Below are 22390 nucleotides of genomic sequence, written 5' to 3'. Positions count from 1 at the left end.
CCCCACTAGATAATGGTCTGGTCTGAGGGTTCTTCACCTCTCAGTCTGAGACTTATGCAGCAGTCCACTCCGATGGTCACGCACGTCCTCTTTAGGACAGTTGTCTAGGTAAATGACTATGGGCTAGAATTCTACTTATCCACTATATAAACCTTTGCTCAAGTCATTAGTTAGGTATGAGATCTATACAACCGCATAATCTCTTGAACCCCTTACTGATTTGGGCATTGAAACGCATGTAAATACACCACCTCCCTGAAACAAGAAGGATTGGCAGCAAACAAACTAAAACTCGTTCCCTCTACACAACGGATCTTTCCCAAACTCAATCACCCATCTCCTTAGATCCAAACGGATGAATACCAATAACAATCAACCAACCGTTAACAAAACATTTGTGTAAAATCCCTCTTTTATGTATAGAGTGAAATTAGAAATTTGGAACATAACCGATAGTTAGCTAACCAACTTCTTAGTACTAAATTTTTTAGGAGTGTACTAATCTTATTTAATAAAGTCTATATTCCGTGTATATATTTAAGAAAAAAATCTTTTGAATCTAATTACTTGTTTAGTCTAATTAACATAAGGATTTTAAGGTTAAATTCACATCGCAACAAAGTATATTTGACACCCCACAATTATTATTGATTTTGCAAAAGTCAGAATCTTCTAATAATGTCCAACAAGAAGAACAAGAGGGTTTCCTATAATCATATGAATTAACATTAAAGATTTTATAACTTCATAATCTTGAACTTAATTAATCTTAAGAAGAAGAAGAAAACATTAAGATGAGATTGTTTCTTTTACAAGATGTCATTAATAATCTAGTTAGATAAGCATTTTGAAATCATTTCTCTTTCCTTACCCTGTCGTTTTTTATCTATGTTTCAACTATGGGTGATAATCTAGTGAAGATGGAAAAAAGTCCACACAAAGAAATAATTAAATAAAATAATGAAAAATATTTCAATATAGTAAATAACCAAGAAAAATATATTTTTCACTTTACTTTCTAGTTTTATCCTACTTCATTACTTTTTCACTATTTTAAAAATTTACCTTTTCCCTTTGTTCTACCTCCTCAAATCCATTTCTTAATTAATCATTTTCCCTTCAATACATTTCACGTGATTTTGTAGAAATTTTATTCATGTAATTTTCATCCAAAAATACGATTTTATATAAATGCTCCCATTATTTGCTAAAAAAAATGTAAATGCTCCCATTATGGAATATCTTTGTATCCTTTTTTAAGCGAAGATGAGAAACTGCAACCTTATTGTTGGGACTCTAAATTCTAATGAAATTACACCCCCAAATAATTAAGGACATCTCAACACTCTCATAATATTGATGTAGCATACGGGTTAACTATATTTTCCTCTTACTTTGAACTAGAATTTCTTAGTCCCCGTAAATATAGATCGGTTGACAGACACATGCATTATTATATGCAGAGGTCGGAGTTTGAACTCCATACATCACACTTATTCATCTTAAAAAAGGTGAATTTTAACCACTAAACTACTTAGACAAAAAAATCTAAACTTCCTTAACAAAATTTTCTTAACACTCCTTACTTTTTATATATTTCTTTTCTTGTCAACATTTAAATCAGATTTTGGTCAAATATTTCAATATAACCCAACTCAAGTAACAATTGACTTGAGCGAGTCAACTCTAAATTCTCAAATTTTATTCTTCTTCTCCGTGTTCATCATTCTTCATTATCGTCATTATTTTTTGATCCTGATCAGTTATGATCTTCTTCGCTCTTCGTCTCCATTCTTCGCATAGCTCCAACAACTCCAACCCTAACTTAATATTATTTTCTCCAGCCATCCTCTTATTCAAATTATTTTGGCTTATTAATGTTTTTTAAAAAAACACTTCCAAATTGGGGCTTAGCTCTCTTTTATTCCAAAGAAAAAACATTTCCAAATGAGTAAGCTTATTTTAGTAACTGATTGTAACAGGAAAGTTCAAGAGGTATATTACGTGTTAGATGCTGCCTAAATTTTTATGAAGCCCAATCAAAAACAAAATTTCAAGCCTTGCTGAAATTTGGAAATTTAGTTTGCAGACAAAGATAAATACTAAATAAATAGTTGTTCAATTTGCCAAAAGTTCTAATTTTAGTCTACAACATTATATGAAGTCTTCATTTTAAGTCTTCTAAATATACACATAAAAAAGCACCATATCTTTTTGTTTCACTTGTTTATAGTAGTTCACATCATCTTTAATTTAACAAATTACGATTATAGCTAAGTTGTATCATATTCGGTTTTTCTAAGTTGAACAACGCAGAGAATGACAATTTTTCTTTCAAAACTTCATGCATAAGGGAGTCCTTTTAGAACCCTAGGCTATGGAGGTCTAAAAATAGTTTTCAACCATTAATAGACGCGCTTCGAATTAAAACTTTACTAGCTACGTCATTGCCACAAGCGCAAAGATAAAAAATGCAATTTCAACCATTGATATTTGATTATCAAATCCTCCTATTAATGTGTATAGCGAAATTGGAATGTAACCTTCAAAATATATAAGTTTCTCTATTTTTAAATGAAAAAGATATTTAAATGAATCAATGAAAAATATTTTGCAGGTCAACCTTCAAAGGAGAAAAAAAAGCTATTTAAATGAATCAATGCTGGCCAACCTTCAAAGGGAAAAAAACAGAAGCCATTTTTGTTAACAAATCAAACATTAAAAAAATAAGAGGCCTACGTGGCTACATACGTCACCTTTTAAAAATTGTTTTGATTGAGAATAATCTCCATGAAAATATATTATCTCATTTTAATGATATAGGAAATAAATTTATATCGAAAATATATTTTATAAAACCTATTTAAAGAAAAACAATTATGTTGATTAGATTTTTAATATTAAACCTTGTTGGAGGCAATGCTAGAGTAGTTAGGACAACCTTCTCTAAAATAATATTTATATTATAGTCTTTAAAAATGTAATATTTCAGTGTAAAAAACGTTTATAATATTTCTAGTTCTATAATATTTTAATTTTTCTAGTATTATTAATATTGTAATTTTAAAAAATTTAAATCATTTTTAATACAGTAAATAAATTGTAATATGATTTTAAATATATGGATTTCAATTAAAAACTTTTCTTCAAAAAAAAATTAAAATTAAAAACTTATCTATACAAGGCACATAAAAAAATTGACAGGAAAAAACTCATTAACATATAATGCTTTAAATATCGAGAATATAATAGTTTTTTTTATTGTCTTGTAATATTGCAATCATGTTTTTCTTTTACAGAAGTGTAGTATTGCAATGATAAATATCCCTTTATGATGCCAACCAAATCCTTCTCACATATCAATTGGGTATTAAGATTAAAGATTATATAACTTCCTAGTTTTAGACTAATTAATAAAAAGAAATAAAACACATCAAAAGGAAAATTAATTGGGTTATGTCTAAATCAAAGATCTGGCAATATATATACTGATGTTAGTTTCCACACATGAAGACCAACAACAAAACAAAAAGTTTTCGGTCTTTCTTCTTATTCTTCCATTTCTCTTTCACAACCCATTTTTTTCCACCATGTCAAAGAAGACTAGTTTAGGTAGACAAAAAATCCCTATTGAAAAAATACCCAAAAAAAGCCATTTACAAGTTACTTTCTCTAAACGTCGTTCAGGACTATTCAAAAAAGCTAGTGAACTTTGCACTCTGTGTGGTGTTGAGATTGCGATCGTTGTTTTCTCTCCTGCTGATAAGGCATTCTCTTTTGGTCATCCAGAAGTTGAGTCGATCGTCGATCGTTATTTGACTCGCAATCCTCCACAAGAATCTGGTGCTCACCAACTTGTCGAGGCTCATAGAAATGCTAATGTGCGCGATCTCAACATCCAATTGACTCAACTTCTTAACCATTTGGAGATTGAAAAGAAACAAGGGGAAGAGATTGAGCACATGAGGAAAGCTAGGCAAAGGCAATTTTGGTGGGAGAGCCCTATTGATGAGCTTGGCCTGAATGAATTGGTTCAATTAAAGGGTTCTATTGATGGGCTGAAGAAGAACATTGGAAAATTTGCTAACAAATGCATGATGGAACAATCTAATGCGTCTTCATCAAATATGGGAGCAAGTGGATTTGTACGTTATGATTCCCTTGACAACAAATTTGGGATTAATATTGCTCCCCCACTTCCTAATGCCTATTATCTTGGATTTCGGAATGGGTATCTTTGAATTTTTTATTTTCATTTGAGCTTGGTTTTGGATCCAAAGGAGTGAATCACATAACGGCACCTCACTAGTTTTATTCTTCCTATTGGTTCCCTCTTTTAATAAAATAAATAAATGTAAAATAACAATTGGTATCCTTTTTTAAGAAAATAAATAAATGTAAAATAACAATTGGTATCCTTTTTTAATAAAATAAATAAATGTAAAATAACAAGTATGTTTGAGAATAATTTGTCCTTTGTCCAAGGACTATTTAGCAATAAAATTTTACATTCTCATTGATTGTATATTTGTATTCTCGTTGTTGTAAAAGTCATGTGAGTTTTATATTCATATTCATATAAATCATTTCCACTTTTATTACCAAAAAAAAATATAATCATTTCTACTTATACACATATATACAAAGCATTGTATATTCTTTCTAGTATATCAACTTAACATGAACGTTGATTTGACACAAGTGGTTAATATAATCAAGTTCAGGAGAATTGATCAAAAGAATCTAGATTCGAACTCTATTGATAATCTCTGATAGCGTGGTTGTATAACGGTTGTATGGCCTTTGCGGTGCTATTGTTGAGGTTTTAGATAATGTATTTTGTGCAAGTCCCTTTACTTTGAAATTGGTTAGGCTCAATTTTAGCCAATTGTCATGTGGACATTTTGCTTCTCATAAATCCTTTTTTTCGTGAACAAGAATTGCCCTCTCAATGCTAGGATGTGATTCTTAGTAATGTTTTAAATGTTATTTGGGTGAATGGTTATGCTATAATAAAGCTAGATTTGATAAGTGTAGGGTTCCGATCTGGTGCTCATCTTTGGAGGTCTCTCTCCTCTATAACAACTCTTTCAAACCCTAGTTGGGGTTGTTGCAAGCAGTTGCCAGTTTTTGTGCGAGATCATCAAATTATTGCTTATTCAAACAAACTTTTCGCTCTCTCTCTCTCTCTCTCTCTCTCTCTCTCTATCTATCTCTATCTCACTCTATCTCTCCCCCACTCTTTATATCTCTCTCGTTAAGTTTGACTTTGGCTTAGCTTGTGGGTTCACTACTGGTTTTAAATCGGGGGTTGTTCGATCCAGGATCGTTAGATCTGGCGTGATTTTTTTTTTAATCTGATTCGTTCTTTTATGAGCTTGAGTGGTGGGTTCATTTGCAGATCCCTCATGCACTTTATGGTTGTTGATTCTTTGTGATGTTGTTGTTTCTTTCCTGGTGTTAGCTGTTGCTTCTTGAAATCCACCATTTGGGTTTCTCAGACCGTCTTATGCGTTCTCGTTATCGGGTACATGTCTTTGTGTAGTTTCCAATGGGTTCTAGTTTGCTCCATTGTTGGCTTTTACCTTCGAACAGTTGTCTTCAAAGGGCCTTGAGTTTGTGAACTGGAAGCTTTTCGGCGTTTCAAATCATTTAATGGTCGTTGTTGCTTGTTGTTGTCGTGATTTCGTCGTAGTTAGTTGTTAGTTCATGATATGATTATGTGTTGGTGGTCAACTTCATTGGTTTGCTTTCAATATTTGAATTCATGTTTGTTTGGATCGTTTGTGGTTTGTGATTTTATTTGGGGTAGAATGGTCACACACCATATTTTTTTGCAATCTGGTTTTGTTCTCGTATGTGGGTTCGCTGGGTTGTGCTCGTGTCGTGTATCCATGTGCTTCAGATTTTGATTTCCATCCAAACAACTTCAGTTTATGGTAGTATGTTGTTTTTGTTTTTACATGTTAGGGCTTCTCCACTTATCTATGTTTTTGACATTGTCTTTATTACCCTTTAGGGTTGGTGTACAATTTTATATGTACTTACTAACTCATAATTTTTTATCCAAGATTGTTGTCTTTCCTTTTCTTTAATCTACTTTTCTTTCATTTAAAAAAAAAAAAATCCATTTTTCCTCTAAAAATTACTGATGAATACAAAAAAAAACTCATTAATAACAATAATGATATTAATAATAATAATAATAATAAATGTAATTTATGCGTTAAGATTAGAATACTTATTGAGGTTTCTAAGAATCATTTGGTGACGGTTGCTGATATGTGTGGATTGGGATGATATTTTGACGAAGATGGGTAGGAAGTAGTATATAATTTGTTGATTACTATGAAGTACGACACACCTTCAACTTTCTCGGACATCATTTGGAACAAAGTTTCCTCGTTGAAGGTTTCTTTGTTTGCGTGAAGTTTGTTGATCAATAGGACTCCAACTAAGGATAACATGGTTTGCCGCATGGTACTACATTATGATTCTACATTAAGTGTTGGTGGTTGTGGATTGGATGAAAACATTGATCGTTTTTTATTTAGGTGTGCATTCTTTGGGAATATCTGACTACTTGTTTTGAGGTGATTATGTATTTCTTGTGTTCTTCCGATGTCTCCTTTTAATCATATTCTTCAATTTAACGGTTCTATTTTGTTTTCTAAAGAGATCCGTTCATGTCTTCATTTGATGATTTGTGTTTGAGTTATTTAGAAGGAAATAAACTCTTGTATATTTCGTCAAAAGGAAGCTTCTATACCTTACTTGTGTTGGATAAAGCGAAAGTTAGGGTCTTTTAGTGGTTGAAAGCAAAGCCTTTGAATTTATCTTTTGAAAATTCTATCAACCGACTTTATGACATTATTTAAGAGTCTAAAACAAGTAACTTTTGCATATAAAATAAGGGTTTGTCTAACATGTGCAATATTGCACATGTTAAGGTAACTAAAAGTAGTAATTTTTCATTGAAAACCAACAATTATTGATTAAAAGCTACATATTTAGGGAACTTCTATGGTACACTCACAATTTTGAGTGTATTGGTACTCTTGTTTCACAAAATATATAAATTAACGATCACTTTAATGAAATAAAAAGGTATTTGTCAATATTTATATTTTAGAAAACATCATTTCATAAGAAAAATCATCATTTCATTGTTTATAAGGATCATATTAAAAAATTTACATTTTGTCATAAAAAATAATCAATATTCATTGTTATGAGTAATAAAAATTCTTAAAAATTAAATTTTATTTCGTCGAAGCTTTTGGTAAATAAAATTTAATTATCTTAGTTGTCAATGATAGAAAATAATTATTTTTCTTCAAAAAAACAACACATTTATTATTAATTTTACGACTTGGTGTACCGATACACCCAAATTTATTGGGTGTACCATAGAATTTGCCACATATTTAATATAAAAAACACAAGTTTCAAGTTAAAGTTACTACTTTAAACTTCTTAATATATGTAAATTTGCACATGATAGAAAAACCCATAAAATAATATAATTATGATTTTGACAAGTGTATTTGACTTATATTTTTAACACAAATTTTTCTTTTATGTATTCATTAAGCAATGCCCTTTGTGGTGATCTTTGTATCTTAACACTTTTTCAAATTCTCTCTCTATGCACACTTTGCGTTAGGTTGGATATATATATATATATATATATATATATATATATATATATATATATAATTCATATAAGGTATGCTTCGCATAATTTTGCGATTTCAAGGAGATCATGGGAATCATGGATGGGGTCAAAATTATACAAGCACTAATAAACACATTTTGATCCATTCGTTATATATTTGGTCGCGAGATATATAATTTCCCATACACTATGTAAATATAATTGTGGCAGGCTTTATTCATTTTCATCTACTCAGTGTATTTTCCTTCAAAAAAAAAAAAAAAATCTACTCGGTGTATTCTAAACAATTTCAGGATCCAACGGCTTTGCATTTGCGATGTATATTTTCTTGATAAATAGCACCGCTCTTTTCCACACCCACACACTGTGTGTGGAAAATGACACTTCTCGCGAAAATATTTCTCATGAAAACTTCATTACCCCTTTGTCAGTTTTCCTACTTGCAATTGTAGCGTATCTCTTCTTTATATCCAACCATCCATAAATTCCTCCAAAGAAGATCCAATGGGAGAAATGAGTTCGCGAGGCCTTGGTATTTTTTTATTTCCTCAATTCCTCAAAATAACACACACACATATACTACTTCTTGAAATTAATAATAATAATTACAAAAATACTAAAAATGCAATTAAACTGTACTAATCAACCAACCGTTTACAAAACATTTGTGTAATTGCTCAAAAAAAAAAAAAAAACATTTGTGTAAAACCCTCTTTATGTATGGTGTGAAATTGGAACATAACCGATAGCTAGCTAACATACTATTAGTATACACTAATCTTATTTAATAAAGTCTATCTTTCGTTGATTATATTTATGAAGAGAATCTCTTGAATCCAATTAGTTTTTTAGTTCAATTAACATTAAGGATTTAATGTTAAATTCACATTACTAAAAAAAACAAATATTAAATTCATATGAATTAAGATTAAAGATTTTTTTAACTTCATAATCTTGAACTTAACTTTAAGAAGAAGTAAACATTAAGATGAGATTATTTGTTGTACAAGACGTGATTATTAATCTAGTTAGTGCTTATTGGTATCAAGAAATTATACCCATTGATAAATGCTACAATAAATTATAGTAAGGTTTATAATAACTATCAATAATTTTTTTTTTAAAAGAAAAAATCTTTTTTTAATAAGAATTTAAAATCGAGTTTTGTTATCTGAACATTTATATGACAACTTTTGAGACAACCAAAATTTGATAAATTTTTTGATATTTGAACACAAAACCAAAACAATAGATCATAATGTAATTAATGAGAGAAAAAGTTGTCACAAAATAATCAAAAAATGGTTGTTTAAATATCATTTATCTTTAAAATCTGTTATCTTTCCTTTCCTTGTCGTTGTTATATGTTTCCACTTTCCACCATGGGGACAATCTAGTTGAGGAAAAAGCAACAAACTTCTCAAGGATGTAACAAGTATAATGAACACTCTTGTTCTTATGGTGCACACAATTGAGAAGGACAGGTCCTGAAATTTAAACATTTATTTGCTTGTTTTTCCTTCACTTTGCTAGTTCTTCAAAATTCATTCACGCATGATTGCAAGTTTCCACCACTCATTCACACCTTCCATAATTCACGTTACCTGAATCTTACGTCCACGCACTATTCATTACTAGTATCAGGCCTGGTGAATTGTTGACAGACTTTGGATGGCATACACGTGCCCCTGGTCGTGTGTGTCTGATACAACTCCCTCAGCGATGGTGCAAGCACAAGTTGTACCAACAAAATCATTTGCAGCAGCCTTGGCTTGTCAAAACACAATTGATGACTGACCATTCCCAATTCCATGCATTAAAGGAGACATTTTGAGCATCCGTATTGGGCAGGAGGAATTGGGAATGGTCTGTCATCAATTGTGTTTTTCAAGCCAAGGCTGCAAAAGGGTGAGAAACCGTACTCTGCATGTGACCTAAGCACCAAATTGGGGAAGCTTTGGAAAACAATGGCGGTGTGGAAATGGTTCCTTTAGGCAAAGGATATTATGATTTCCATTTTGATTCGGCGGAGGATCTTGATCTTCGTAAAATATGGGCAGCTGGTACAATCAATCTCAAGCCGGGTTTGATAAGACTATCTTAGTGGACCAAAGATTTCAAATATCTTGCTCCGAAGAAGACTCATGTATCGCTTTGGATTCAACTGGTTGAGTTACCACAAGAATATTGGCGGAAGAGAACGTTGAAGGAAATAGCAAGTGCAGTTGGCACTCCGATAGACATTGATGGACCGACAAGAAACCACACTTTTGGCCACTATGCAAGGATCCTAGTTGACATTGACCTATCAAAGAGAGCTTACGATGAGATCCTTGTGGACCGTGAGGGCTTCACTTTTAAGGTGGAAGTGCAATATGAGAGGAGACCGTTGTTTTCCCATCACTGTTACTCCATTGGACATAATGTCTCCTCTTGCCGATGGATACATCCTCAACAACCAAAGGATAAAGATGATCGTGGGAAACAAATCGTTATGTTTGAGAAAGCACCCCCTACAACAACTTGGCAGCACACAGATGGGGGGGCTTCCACTTCGGCCAATGGTAGTACCTGGACTTGGGTTCCGGTTCCGATTACTTTGACAGTCACCACTTCTAAGAGAGTTCCGGTTACTACTGCCCCTTCACCACTGGCTCCGCCTTCTCAGGCTATTCAGGACCCTATTATTGCTAGCTCACACATGAGGCCGGTTGTTACTTCTACTTCAACTACTATTACTTCTCAGATGACGGTCCCTATGACCAGGACGTCATTGTTGTCAACATCTTTAAGCTTTCCACTACATAATGTGTATGACAACATTTCTAGTGAGGAGCTGCCACTAGCTAAGCCAGTGTTTGAAAAATTTTCCCCGGTTTGCGCAGGATGAAGTTCATTTTGAGAGAGTGGACTGGAGCAGTCGCATCCGACATCACAGGAGAAGTTGGAGAACCCCGCGGTTGACGATGTTACTGCGACGTTCTCGGATGATGTGGAACATAATCATTCGCGCCCCCGGGAGTTGGTGAAGAATCCCAAGGGTGACCATGAGCATGTAACACATTCATCAATTGTTGATCACGATGACGTGCACGAGGTATATGTGGAATCTCCACAGGTTCAGACAAAGAATTTCGTTGAGCACGTTGACGTGCATTCTGTTCCTAACCAATCCCCCATGGCTGCTCGTTCCATTGATAATTATGTAGTGTCCCATGAGGCTGTCGTGATATCACTTGAAGGGAATGAAGAGGTTGTGCAAGCAGATGTTAATATTAATGTATCTCATAATCAGGATGAACATGTGGCTGGCGAAATTCAACAACAATAAGTTCCTCCTAGCAAAAATATTCAGCATGGTTTAGATTTGTGGGAAAGGGTGCGTCAATATGATGAGAGATCAGCTGTTAAAGACTTCACATTGGTTCTAACAAGGAAACAGAAATTAAAATTACAACAAGTCTTACGGAAGCAGCCTACAAAAACCCGTGTTGGGGGTGATCCTTCTACAACTGCCCAATGAATTGTTGGACTATTAAAGTCAACTGTTTCTGAGTTGTCCGTCGATTTCTTTCGGGAAAGATGTGTATTACCCAACAACATATTTCCATAGTTTGTTTTTGGGGAGTTTTTGTTATTTGTTTTTTGCTTTCTGTTTTATTTTTCTTTCTTTGAGGGTTTTGGCCTAGTCCCCCCCTCCTTTGTAATTCTTTTCCCCCTTTTTTAATAAAATCTTTAGAGTTTTGCGGCATAGGGTGGAGGCTACTCAAGGTACCAACCTAGTTGGGATGTCGATGTTGCCTCTTGACGCCTGTCCTCTCTCCTTGCTTATATAAAAAAAAAAAAACTAGTTGAGATGGCAAACTGTTACATGCAAAGAAAAAATTAAATAAAAATAATGAGAAATATTTTAATTTTTTTTAATTAAGAGCAAATTGACACCAAAAGAGAATAGAAGATGTATTAACTAAGTTGCATCCCACTCTAATTTTTTGCCAATTTCTCATATATATTATTAAAAAAAGAAAAAAAAAACCAAAAAATTGGGGGAACATAAAACCTTACTCAATCGTATCATATGAATCAACCTTTAAGACAAAAATAATGTTAGTTTTTTGTCTCCTTAATCAATCATATCATATGAGTCAACCAAAAGAGAATTTGTTGTGAATTCGTTGAGAAAACCACACCAATAAAAACTTGATGCGTGGAGCAAATTAATACCAAGTAATCAAATCAAGCGGGTAGCAAAATAATCCAAACAAAAACAGCAAGAGATAAAAGAGAGAGAGAGAGAGAGAGAGAGAGAGAGAGAGAGAGAGAGAGAGAGAGAGAGAAAGAACACAAGATATCTGTTTACCCAGCTCGGTCTAATGATGACCTAGTCTGGGGGAGAGAGCAGCTCTCCGATCCACTATAATGAATGAGTTTCTTTACAAAGAGATAATGAGTTTCAAGAATCAGTCTTCAAACCTAACTCTACCCAAGTCCCAGCCTCTTCCCGTGACCAAGAGACTCAATCCTAATAGTGTTTTGTTCAAGGTGAATCAAAACAATCTCAACCCTAGAGTTGTTGCCAAGAGAGATTCTCTATAAACCCTAGTTTGCTTGTTGGTCTAAACCTTGTTTTTCTACACACTTTTATCATCTGATACAAGGCTGTATTTATAGTGGAAAGTAAACCCTTATAAAACTGAAACAAATCTAACTGAAAATACGTTTTATTTTTATCTTCAGCGCGACCATCGTGGCACGACCCTGCTTCATCGTGGCACGATTTTTCCAGTAGCTTCCCAGGAATCTTGCTTCAACCATCGTGGCGCGATGCTCCAGATTTCTGATTTTAAGTTAACTCTCACAATTCTCCACCTTGACTTCAAATCAGTGATGATGCCAATTTAACCATCAATCACCTTGCTGCTCTCTCCAATCCTTCATCTATGCTTCAATGAAGTTTATCAAGTCCAAGCAATGCTTGAATCTTGATCTTGGTAATGATTTGGTGAACATGTCTGCTGGATTGTCTTCCGATGCCACTTTCTCTACCATGATCTCCTTAGTCTCAATCATGTCTCTGACGAAGTGCAAACGAATGTCAATGTGCTTTGTCCTTTCATGATACACCTGATGATTTGCCAAATGAATGGCACTTTGGCTATCACAATGTATCTTCACACATCCTTGACCAACCCCCATTTCTCCAATCATACCTTTCAACCATATGGCTTCCTTGACCCCTTCAACAAGGGCTATGTACTCTGCTTGAGTTGTTGAAAGTGCTACAACTGATTGTTGATTTGCCTTCGAAGTTACCGCTGTACCGAATAATGTAAACACAAATCCTGACAAAGATTTTCTAGTGTCTACGTTACCTGCATAGTCCGCATCCACATATCCCTCCAAAGCATCCCTACCTGGTTGTGACTTTGTATACCTTAGACCACCTCTCAAAGATCCATTCAAATATCTCAGAACCCACTTCAAAGCTTGTCAGTGCACTTGACCCGGATTTGCCATAAACCGACTTATCACACTGATTGCGTAGGATAAGTCCGGTCTACTACAAACCATACCATACATGATGCTTCCAACCCACTTGCATAGGGAGTACCCTCCATCTTGTTTTTCTCTTCATCGGATTGAGGACACTGCATTATAGATAGCTTAGTGTGGTGACCAAGAGGAGTGCTAACGACATTAGAATCTTTCATTCTAAACCGTTCCACCACTTTCCTCAAGTACCCCTGCTGAGATAAGAACAATTCACCTTTGTTCCGGTCCCTTATGATATCCATACCAAGAATCTTCTTTGCATTACCAAGATCCTTCATCTCAAATTCATCATTCAATCTTTGCTTGAGCTTCTGAATCTCTTGCATATCAGAACTTGCCATAAGAATATCATCTACATAAAGGAGAAGGTAGAGAATGACTTTCTCATTCCTTCTCATCATGTAAACACAACTATCATAGTTGCTTCTCACAAAACCAGCCTTTACCAGGAACTCATCAAACCGACGATACCACTGCCTTGGACTTTGCTTCAACCCATACAAAGATTTCTTCAACAAACACACTTTTGTATTGTCTTTTACAAAACCTTTTGGTTGTTGCATATAGATAGTCTCTTCCAACTCTCCATGTAGAAATGCGGTCTTCACATCCATTTGTTCTAACTCAAGATCATACATGTTAACAATCGCCATAAGTACCCTTATAGAACAATGTTTTACCACCGGTGAAAAGATTTCATTGTAATCAATCCCTTCCACCTGAGTAAAACCCTTTGCTACAAGTCTTGCCTTATACCTTGGTGCTTCGACCCCTGGTATACCTTCTTTCTTCTTGAACACCCACTTGCTTCCCACTACCCTTTGATTCTTAGGTAATGAAACAAGTCTCCAAGTCTGGTTCTTCTCCAATGAACGCATTTCCTCATTCATTGCCTTCAGCCAGTCCTTGTTTTCATTGCTTTCTAATGCCTCCCTGAAGTTCTTTGGTTCCGAGTCTTGCAATTCTTCAGCCACATTCAAAGCATAATAAATAAGGTCAGCATAACCGTATCTCTTAGGTGGATTAATGTGTCTCCTCTCCCTATCTCTTGCTAGCTGATAGTCAGGATTCACTATCTCTTGGCCTTCACCCTCATCAGGTTCTGGAGTCTGATCCTCCTCTTCCCTTTCATCAGTGATAGACTCCACCTCAAACTGAAGTTTCTCTGTCCCCGTCACTACAAGAAACATTGCCTTTTGCCAGGGGCAAAATCCCTGTCAAAAGGACAAAATCCCTGGCAAACGGGACATTTGTGAGGGAAAAAACGAGGGGCAGATGGCCTGGCAAAAGCGCTAATCGCAAACATTTTGCCAGGGGCTACACCCCTGGGAGAAAAACGAGGGGCTGAACCCCTGGTATATCGCCAGGTTTTCTCCCTGGCAGAACCCCTGGCATATTCCCTCACTTTCGTCTGCAACTTTCCTGCAACTTTGCAGACTCTGCGACTGCGCTGACTGACGTGACTGATTGACGGAAAGGCAAGTAAGATGAGCAAAAAATCAAGGATATGCGAGGGGTTTAACCCCTAGCAAACGTCCAAATTATTTTTTTAAAAAAATGTTTATTTATAAAAACAAATTTTTTATTAATTAATTAATAAATCGTTTTTTTTAAAAGTTGTTTTTGAAATACAAATAAATGGTTCAAAAATCAATTTAATTAATAAAATATATTTTTAAAAAAATTAAAAATATTTTTTAAAACACAATTAAATGCATATAAATAAAGTTTAGTCACCCAAACACTACTAAGTCTAATTAATAGGCATGAAATAGAAATTATACTTAATAACAGTTTTCCAACAATAAACCTTTTTAATACATTCCTTTTTCATATATATTATTATTTATAATCACTTTTTAAAATTGAATAAATAATAAATTTTTAAAAACATATTATGTTTAACAAATAGTTTTTTTTAAATATCAAAAAAAGAGTTGCCCTAAATTAGAAAAAAACAGATTATGTTGTAATTTATGTTTTACTACAGAAATTTAAAATAGAGTCCTAAATTAAAAATAAAATAAAAGAAACTATTTAACTAAATAAACCATATTCGATAATATATAAAAATCCACCTAATAACAATATATTTAGCAACATGCATATATTTAATTTTATCACAAAAAAAAACATGCATATTTCAATCACAAAAAGAAAGCAGCATGCATATATATTTCATTTTATCACAAAAAAAACATGCATATATCCCATAACAACATGCATATATTCAGCATAAATTTCTGGACAATTAACATTGAAAAATTCGAATAAAATAAACCAAATTTCATGCATAATATGAAAAAACGAAAAAAAAAATCATAATTAAATTTGTTTTCTTCAGATTTTGTAAAGAAAAAAAAAACATCAATTTATTGGACAGCTAGCATATTTTAGAACATATCATCAACATGTATATTAGTTATGGTGTTATGAGGAAAAAAAATCACTAACTTGTTGAAGCTTTACAATAGCAGATCTGCAATGCAATCCAAAAACAACAAGAGTTGGAGCAATAGCTAACCAAAGGAGGCAGATAAGTAACACAACTACAAATAACATACAAAATAAATAACATTAATAAGTAGTAAAAATTAATATCATGATAAAAACATATAATTAATGAAGTATGTTGAATGTGTTGTGTTTTATGTGAAGAAAATTTTATAAGAGTTGTGAAGTCTGTTACAGGATCGGTGCATGGATTTATATAGGGAGCAAAAAAAGCCACTGCCTATTCGAGGGAATGCCCCTCGCATGCTTGGTCAAATCCTAGCATATAGCTAGGTAACAGATAGCAGCAGAACGACAGGAAAAAAGCCAGGGATTCACGCAATAAACGAGGGGTATTGCCCCTGTCTCAACTGGACCGGACAGGCTTTTCAGAGCCTTGTCAAATCAACAGGAAACAATGCAGAGATTCATCACCTTTTTTCCCATCCCAGGGGCTTTCCCTGGCATATTCCCTCGGTTTTTGCCTGACAGCCACCTACTTTAGTCACTTCAAGCCTGCATGTAGTAGATTCTTGAATTTCAATTTCCCACCTTGCAATAAGTGAGGGGTTTTGTGAGGGAAAACCCTTGTGTTATATGCCAGGTGTTGTCCTTGGCATTTTCCCTGACAAATTTGCCAGGGGTACCAAACCCCTGTCAAAATCCCTGGCAAAATGTCATATTTCTTGTAGTGCGTTTCTGAGCTTGTATCCAGGTCTTTGCACTTCATCCCCATGCGGGTCTCATCAAAAGTAACATCCCTGCTTATAATAAATTTTGATTCTCCAGGTTCCATCTTCCACAGTCTATAACCTTTCACACCTTCAGGATAACCCATGAAAATACACTTCACAGCTCTAGCATCAAGTTTGTCTTGCCTGACATGGGCAAACGCTAAAGCTCCGAAGACTTTCAAGTTAGAGTAGTCTGCCGGTCTCCCACTCCAAACCTCCATAGGTGTCTTGAGATCTATCCCTGTTGATGGACATATGTTAATCAAATATGCTGCAGTACTAACAGCCTCTCCCCAGAAACTCTTGGACAATCCAGCTCCCAACAGCATACACCTCACACGCTCTAACAGAGTCCTGTTCATTCTTTCAGCAAGACCATTCTGTTGAGGTGTGTATGCCACGGTTCTATGCCTCTTTATACCTTTCTTCCTGCAAAACTCATTAAACTGTTCTGAAACAAACTCCAAGCCATTGTCAGTTCTCAATACTTTCAGTTTGGTACCAATCTGATTTTCTACAAGTGTATCCCATTCCTTGAATTTTTCAAAAGCATCACTTTTCTTCTTGAGAATGTAAACCCATACTCTTCTAGAATAATCATCAATGATAGACATGAAATATGAACCTCCCCCATGAGTCTTCGTCGATGCTGGACCCCAAAGATCCGAATGAACATACTCAAAAGGCCTACTAGATTTATGCACCCCCACTCCAAACTTCACCTTGTGTTGTTTGCCTAATGTGCAGTTATCACAGAAATCTAGCTTGTTCAATTTTTCATTCCCTAGCAAACCTTGTTTAGCTCGCTCCACCAAACCCCTTTCACTGACATGACCTAACCTCAAATGCCAAAGTTTAGTTATGTCCCGAGTGTCAACACTAGCAACCGATGCATTTGCTATTACGGTAGAACCTTCTAAAATATATAGACCTTGTATTTCAGACCCCTTAGCCATAACCAATGCACCATGAGAAATTCTCATCACACCACGTTCAATTCTAGTGCAATAGCCTAGACCATCAAACATGCTTATGGATATTAAATTTCTCCTAAGTTCAGGAATATACCTCACATTCTTCAAAAGGAAATCACGATCATCAAACATTTTGAGTCGGATAGTACCCATACCTTGAATTTTACAAGCCTTATTATTACCAAGGCGAACTACTCCACCTTCTTTCAGCTCTAACGTTTCAAAGTACTCCTTTCTTGGACAAATGTGATAAGAGCACCCAGAGTCAAAGACCCAGCTCTTTTCAGGTTCCCAACTTGTCACAGTTAGTGCTCCAGCACTCTCATAACCTTCATCTTTGCTTGCAATCTGAACGGATGATTCTCCACCTCCATTGTCCTTTCTCTCCGGACAATCCTTTTTGAAGTGACCTGGATTATGACAAATAAAACATTTGTACTGTGTTTTATTGCCATCACCCTTCGACCTAGACTTTGACCTGGAATTCTTGCCTTTCCCTTTTCCTTTGTTGTGACTTCTCCCCCTTGAGATATTCAAGCCTTCTCCACTATCATCAACCTTCAACTCTTTGAACTTGGTTAACTCTTTGGTTCTCAAAGCTGCTTGAACTTCCTCCAAAGTGATAGTGCCCTCTTTGCCATAAAGCATAGTATCCTTGAAATTCTCAAAGGACCTAGGTAAAGCACACAATAGGTGTAAGGCTTTATCCTCGTCTTCCAGATTAACATCTATGTTCGCCAAATTATCAATAATCTTATTGAACTCCGTCAGTTGCTCCATTATAGGTTTTGACTCCACCATACGATAAAAGTAGAGTTGTTGTTTCAGACACTGTCTATGTGCCAAAGACTTGGTCATGTATAATGAATCAAGCTTATTCCACATAGACACAGCAGTAGCCTCCCTTGATACTTCTCTCAACACCTTATCCCCAAGACACAGAATGATAGCGTTGACCGCCTTATCATTCATCTCCGTCTTCTCAGCAGGTGTCAGATGTGCAGACATCTGTGCTTCTCCCTTTAGTGCTTCAACGCACTTTTGTTGAATTAAGATTGCCCTCATCTTCACCTTCCACAACCCGAAGTCGTTACTACCGGTGAACTTTTCAATATCCCACTTGGAACCCATGATACCTGGCTATTGATTTGACCTTTGCCCCACGGTGGGCGCCAATTGTTGTGAATTCGTTGAGAAAACCACACCAATAAAAACTTGATGCGTGGAGCAAATTAATACCAAGTAATCAAATCAAGCGGGTAGCAAATAATCCAAACAAAAACAGCAAGAGATAAAAGAGAGAGAGAGAGAGAAAGAACACAAGATATTTGTTTACCCAGTTTGGTTTAATGATGACCTAGTCTGGGGGAGAGAGCAGCTCTCCGATCCACTATAATGAATGAGTTTCTTTACAAAGAGATAATGAGTTTCAAGAATCAGTCTTCAAACCTAACTATACCCAAGTCCCAGCCTCTTCCCGTGACCAAGAGACTCAATCCTAATAGTGTTTTGTTCAAGGTGAATCAAAACAATCCCAACCCTAGAGTTGTTGCCAAGAGAGATTCTCTATAAACCCTAGTTTGTTTGTTGGTCTAAACCTTGTTTTTCTACACACTTTTATCATCTGATACAAGGCTGTATTTATAGTGGAAAGTAAACCCTTATAAAACTGAAACAAATCTAACTGAAAATACGTTTTATTTTTATCTTCAGCGCGACCATCGTGGCACGACCCTGCTTCATCGTGGCACGATTTTTCCAGTAGCTTCCCAGGAATCTTGCTTCAACCATCGTGGCGCGATGCTCCAGATTTCTGATTTTAAGTTAACTCTCACAGAATTCATTATGAGAATACCAAAAGAGAAACTAACATATGTTGAATTCTCCTTAATCATAAAACCTTACTCAATCATATCATATGAATCAACCAAAAGAGAATTCATTATGTTAAGGAGTTTCGTACCTAAGTTTACTCGTGGTTTAAATAATGTTGTTGAGCGTTTAGTTTTACCCGTCCACTGTAACAGACTTAAAATCGAGTAGAATCCTTAAATTGTCTTATATTGATGAAGTAAAATATGAAAAGTAAAATAAGTTTCATAGCTAATGTATAAGCTAGAATGAGTTTTATAAATTAGGATGAATTAGAGAGTATCTAGAGAAGGAGAATACAGGTAGAAAAGAAGATGATTATGACATCATAATTTTTCATGTCTTATTTTCTTGGTCTTCTCTTATTTATAAGAGTTCACATTCATATTTTCTATATTGCCCTTTTAAGCTCTTTGACTCATTACATTAATATTTCTATTAAAAAAAAACAAGTAAAGCATCCCATGAAATAAAACAAGTCAAGTGGACCATCCCATGAAAAAAAACAAGTTGATTAATAGAAGGAACCCAAGGAAATCCATTTGACAGTTCCTGAAGATCATGTATATTCACATCAACAATGGAGAGTTCTAAAAGATTATATAGCTCAAGTAAAGCATTAATATAAGGACCAACTTGAATGTCAACAATCTGAATAACCATTCAATACCAATTTGATCAAAATAAGGCACCATGACAAATTCTTCTAACAATTTCAGCAAAGCATGTATATGGACATCAACAAAGGGATTCAAATACCTCAATGTGTGTTAAAACATTAATCCTCATCATCGTGATGGAAAAAGCCTTAAAACCATTGAAATCCACTAGAAGCAGAGACAACTTTGCAACCATGTTGTCTTTTTTACAAGTTTATCACTGATGTTGCTTGGGGCATAGTCATTATGGATGTTTTGGTGAGAATAAATGGAGCAAGGGCTGAAGAAACAAAGGAGTTTGCTATTGCCAATCTTGCATCATGGGCTTTGAGTCATGCATCATAAATATGGAACGACGAGTCATAGAGAAGCTCACAATCTATCTAACATCGTGATATTTGGGCTTGCATCATGAGCCAACTTCCTCTAAAATGTAGGGAAAAACGAGAAGACGAAGACAAAAACGAGATTTCAAAAGGATTGGAACGACCGAAGCCATTCTGAAGCTAAAGAATCATCAACCGGTGATCCTTTTCATATGTTTCATTATTCATATCTATTTGTATATGGTTAGGAACTATGAGTAGCTAATCCTCGCTAGGTTTCATCATGGAAGACGAACTTCTCTGTAATTGTTTGATTATGTAAATTTTATTACAAATACCCTAATCATAATCACATTAGTGAAGTGGAAACTAGACAACCCCTGAGGAAAGGAATACTTTTAAAATATTACTACTTGTCGAACCACTAGTACACTTGCTAGTATTTTGTCATCGACACTATTGTTTAGAATTGTTGATTCATTTCAACAAGAAACCGCGACATTTTTTAAGATATGAGTTTAATTTTTTTGTTTGTGTGTGTCTATATATATATATATATATATACTTTGATTCTTTTAGTTTATTTTATTATTGTTAAATTTTGTTTTTAATACGCCCTATTCTAATTATCTTCTGCCGTGCTATAAAAAGTTTTTTTTGACAAAATAAAAAGGTATATTTTTGTTTATGCACAACAAGAAAGGTGTTGAACCACTTCTTCATGATCCTGAAATCGAGAAAACTAGTGCAAATCAAAAGGTTGTGAAACAACTCAAATTCATCGAGGAAATCGAGATGGAAGCAAATCAACCACCAACACCCTCAAGACATACACCCTCCGGTCACATATATAAGCAAAAAAAACAGCTTTCACGGTGATTAAGAAATGCAGTTAAGTATAGTTGATTTTCTAAATTTTGTATAAAACATAAGTTAAATTGACTATATTGCCCTTCTCTTAAAATTAATGTACACCAACATGATTGTACAACTGCATTAGAGAAATTTAATATTGTACCTCACGTTGAAATACCTTCTGGTTTCCCACCTCACGTTGAAAATATGCAAGGCATTGGAAACATCAATTCAATTATATGCAAGACATTTCAGCTTCTTAACACCAAATATAAGTTAAATGAATTTTTATAATTGAAAAGAAGAAGATGTATTGGGTACACCAAGAGTTATGAAAAGCTGTTATGAAGAATTCAAATGAATGCATTATGGAGAATTGAATTGAAATGTATTGGTGTACGTGTATTTCAATAGGTGATTGAAAACTACAAAAGACTTTAAAGGGGTATATTAGGAATAACAGTGTAAAAGTGGTTAGTTTTGCTTATATTTGTGACCAAAGATTGATGTTTTTTTTTGCTTATATATGTGACCGGAGTGTGTACCTTGTAAGACTTTGTAAGAAGGACCAATCGAGGACATATTACTCATGAACTTTAACCAACCCATCCAGTGTCATTTGACATAAAACATTCGGTGTTGATAACGGAGGATAGGAAGAGGCTGCAACTTTTCCCAATGACACTAATTGGAAGAGCTAAAGATTGGTCGTTAGATTTACCAAGTGGAACCATTGAAATTGGGAAGAGCTTGAAAAGAATTTTCTTGAATGGTTCTTTCTAGTCATAAAGTTCACGGCGAAGCATGCTGAAATTACTATGAACAAGAAGATGAGGAGTCTCTCTACGATGTTTGGGAAAGCCTGAAGTGACTACTCAAAGGTGCCTAGGGAATACACTTAATGAACTTAATTCAATGCAAATTTTCATACAAGGGATAAAGGCATAAACAAGGATGTTCTTGAATGCCTCAACTGGAGGTACAATGAAGACTAAATCATAAATGAAAGTCATAGACCTTGTTGAAAATACGGCACAAAATGAGCATCGATTAAAAATCTTGAATGAAAAATTTGAAAATACAAATTTGTACCTTTTTTTAATTTTGATTTTGGAAGAAAAAAAAAAAAAAAAGGGTTTTAGACTTCAACGAGTCTATTAGTGACTATGAAATTAATCCATAATGATTGGGGGGAGGAAATTATCTTTTCCTTTCTCAACCGCTTGATCTGAATAACTCTACTAAA

General features: G+C 34.6%; 1 protein-coding gene and 1 non-coding gene across 2 annotated transcripts; one reads left to right on the top strand and one right to left on the bottom strand.

The window, feature by feature from the left end:
* Positions 1-2319: 2319 nt before the first annotated feature.
* Positions 2320-2466, bottom strand: LOC120579822 (U4 spliceosomal RNA). Its single transcript, XR_005645565.1, has one exon. It is a non-coding gene; the product is annotated as a U4 spliceosomal RNA (small nuclear RNA).
* A 1124-nt stretch (positions 2467-3590) lies between these two features.
* Positions 3591-4241, top strand: LOC120579478 (agamous-like MADS-box protein AGL62). Its single transcript, XM_039831857.1, has one exon. The coding sequence runs from the start codon at positions 3591-3593 to the stop codon at positions 4239-4241; it is 651 nt and encodes a 216-aa protein (XP_039687791.1).
* The last annotated feature ends 18149 nt before the right edge of the window (positions 4242-22390 follow it).

This window comes from Medicago truncatula, chromosome 3 (genome assembly GCF_003473485.1).
Source record: "Medicago truncatula cultivar Jemalong A17 chromosome 3, MtrunA17r5.0-ANR, whole genome shotgun sequence".
In the NCBI taxonomy this organism is placed as follows: domain Eukaryota; kingdom Viridiplantae; phylum Streptophyta; class Magnoliopsida; order Fabales; family Fabaceae; genus Medicago; species Medicago truncatula.
Note: the sequence above shows the minus strand (reverse complement) of the source record. Positions and strands in the feature narration are given on the sequence as shown.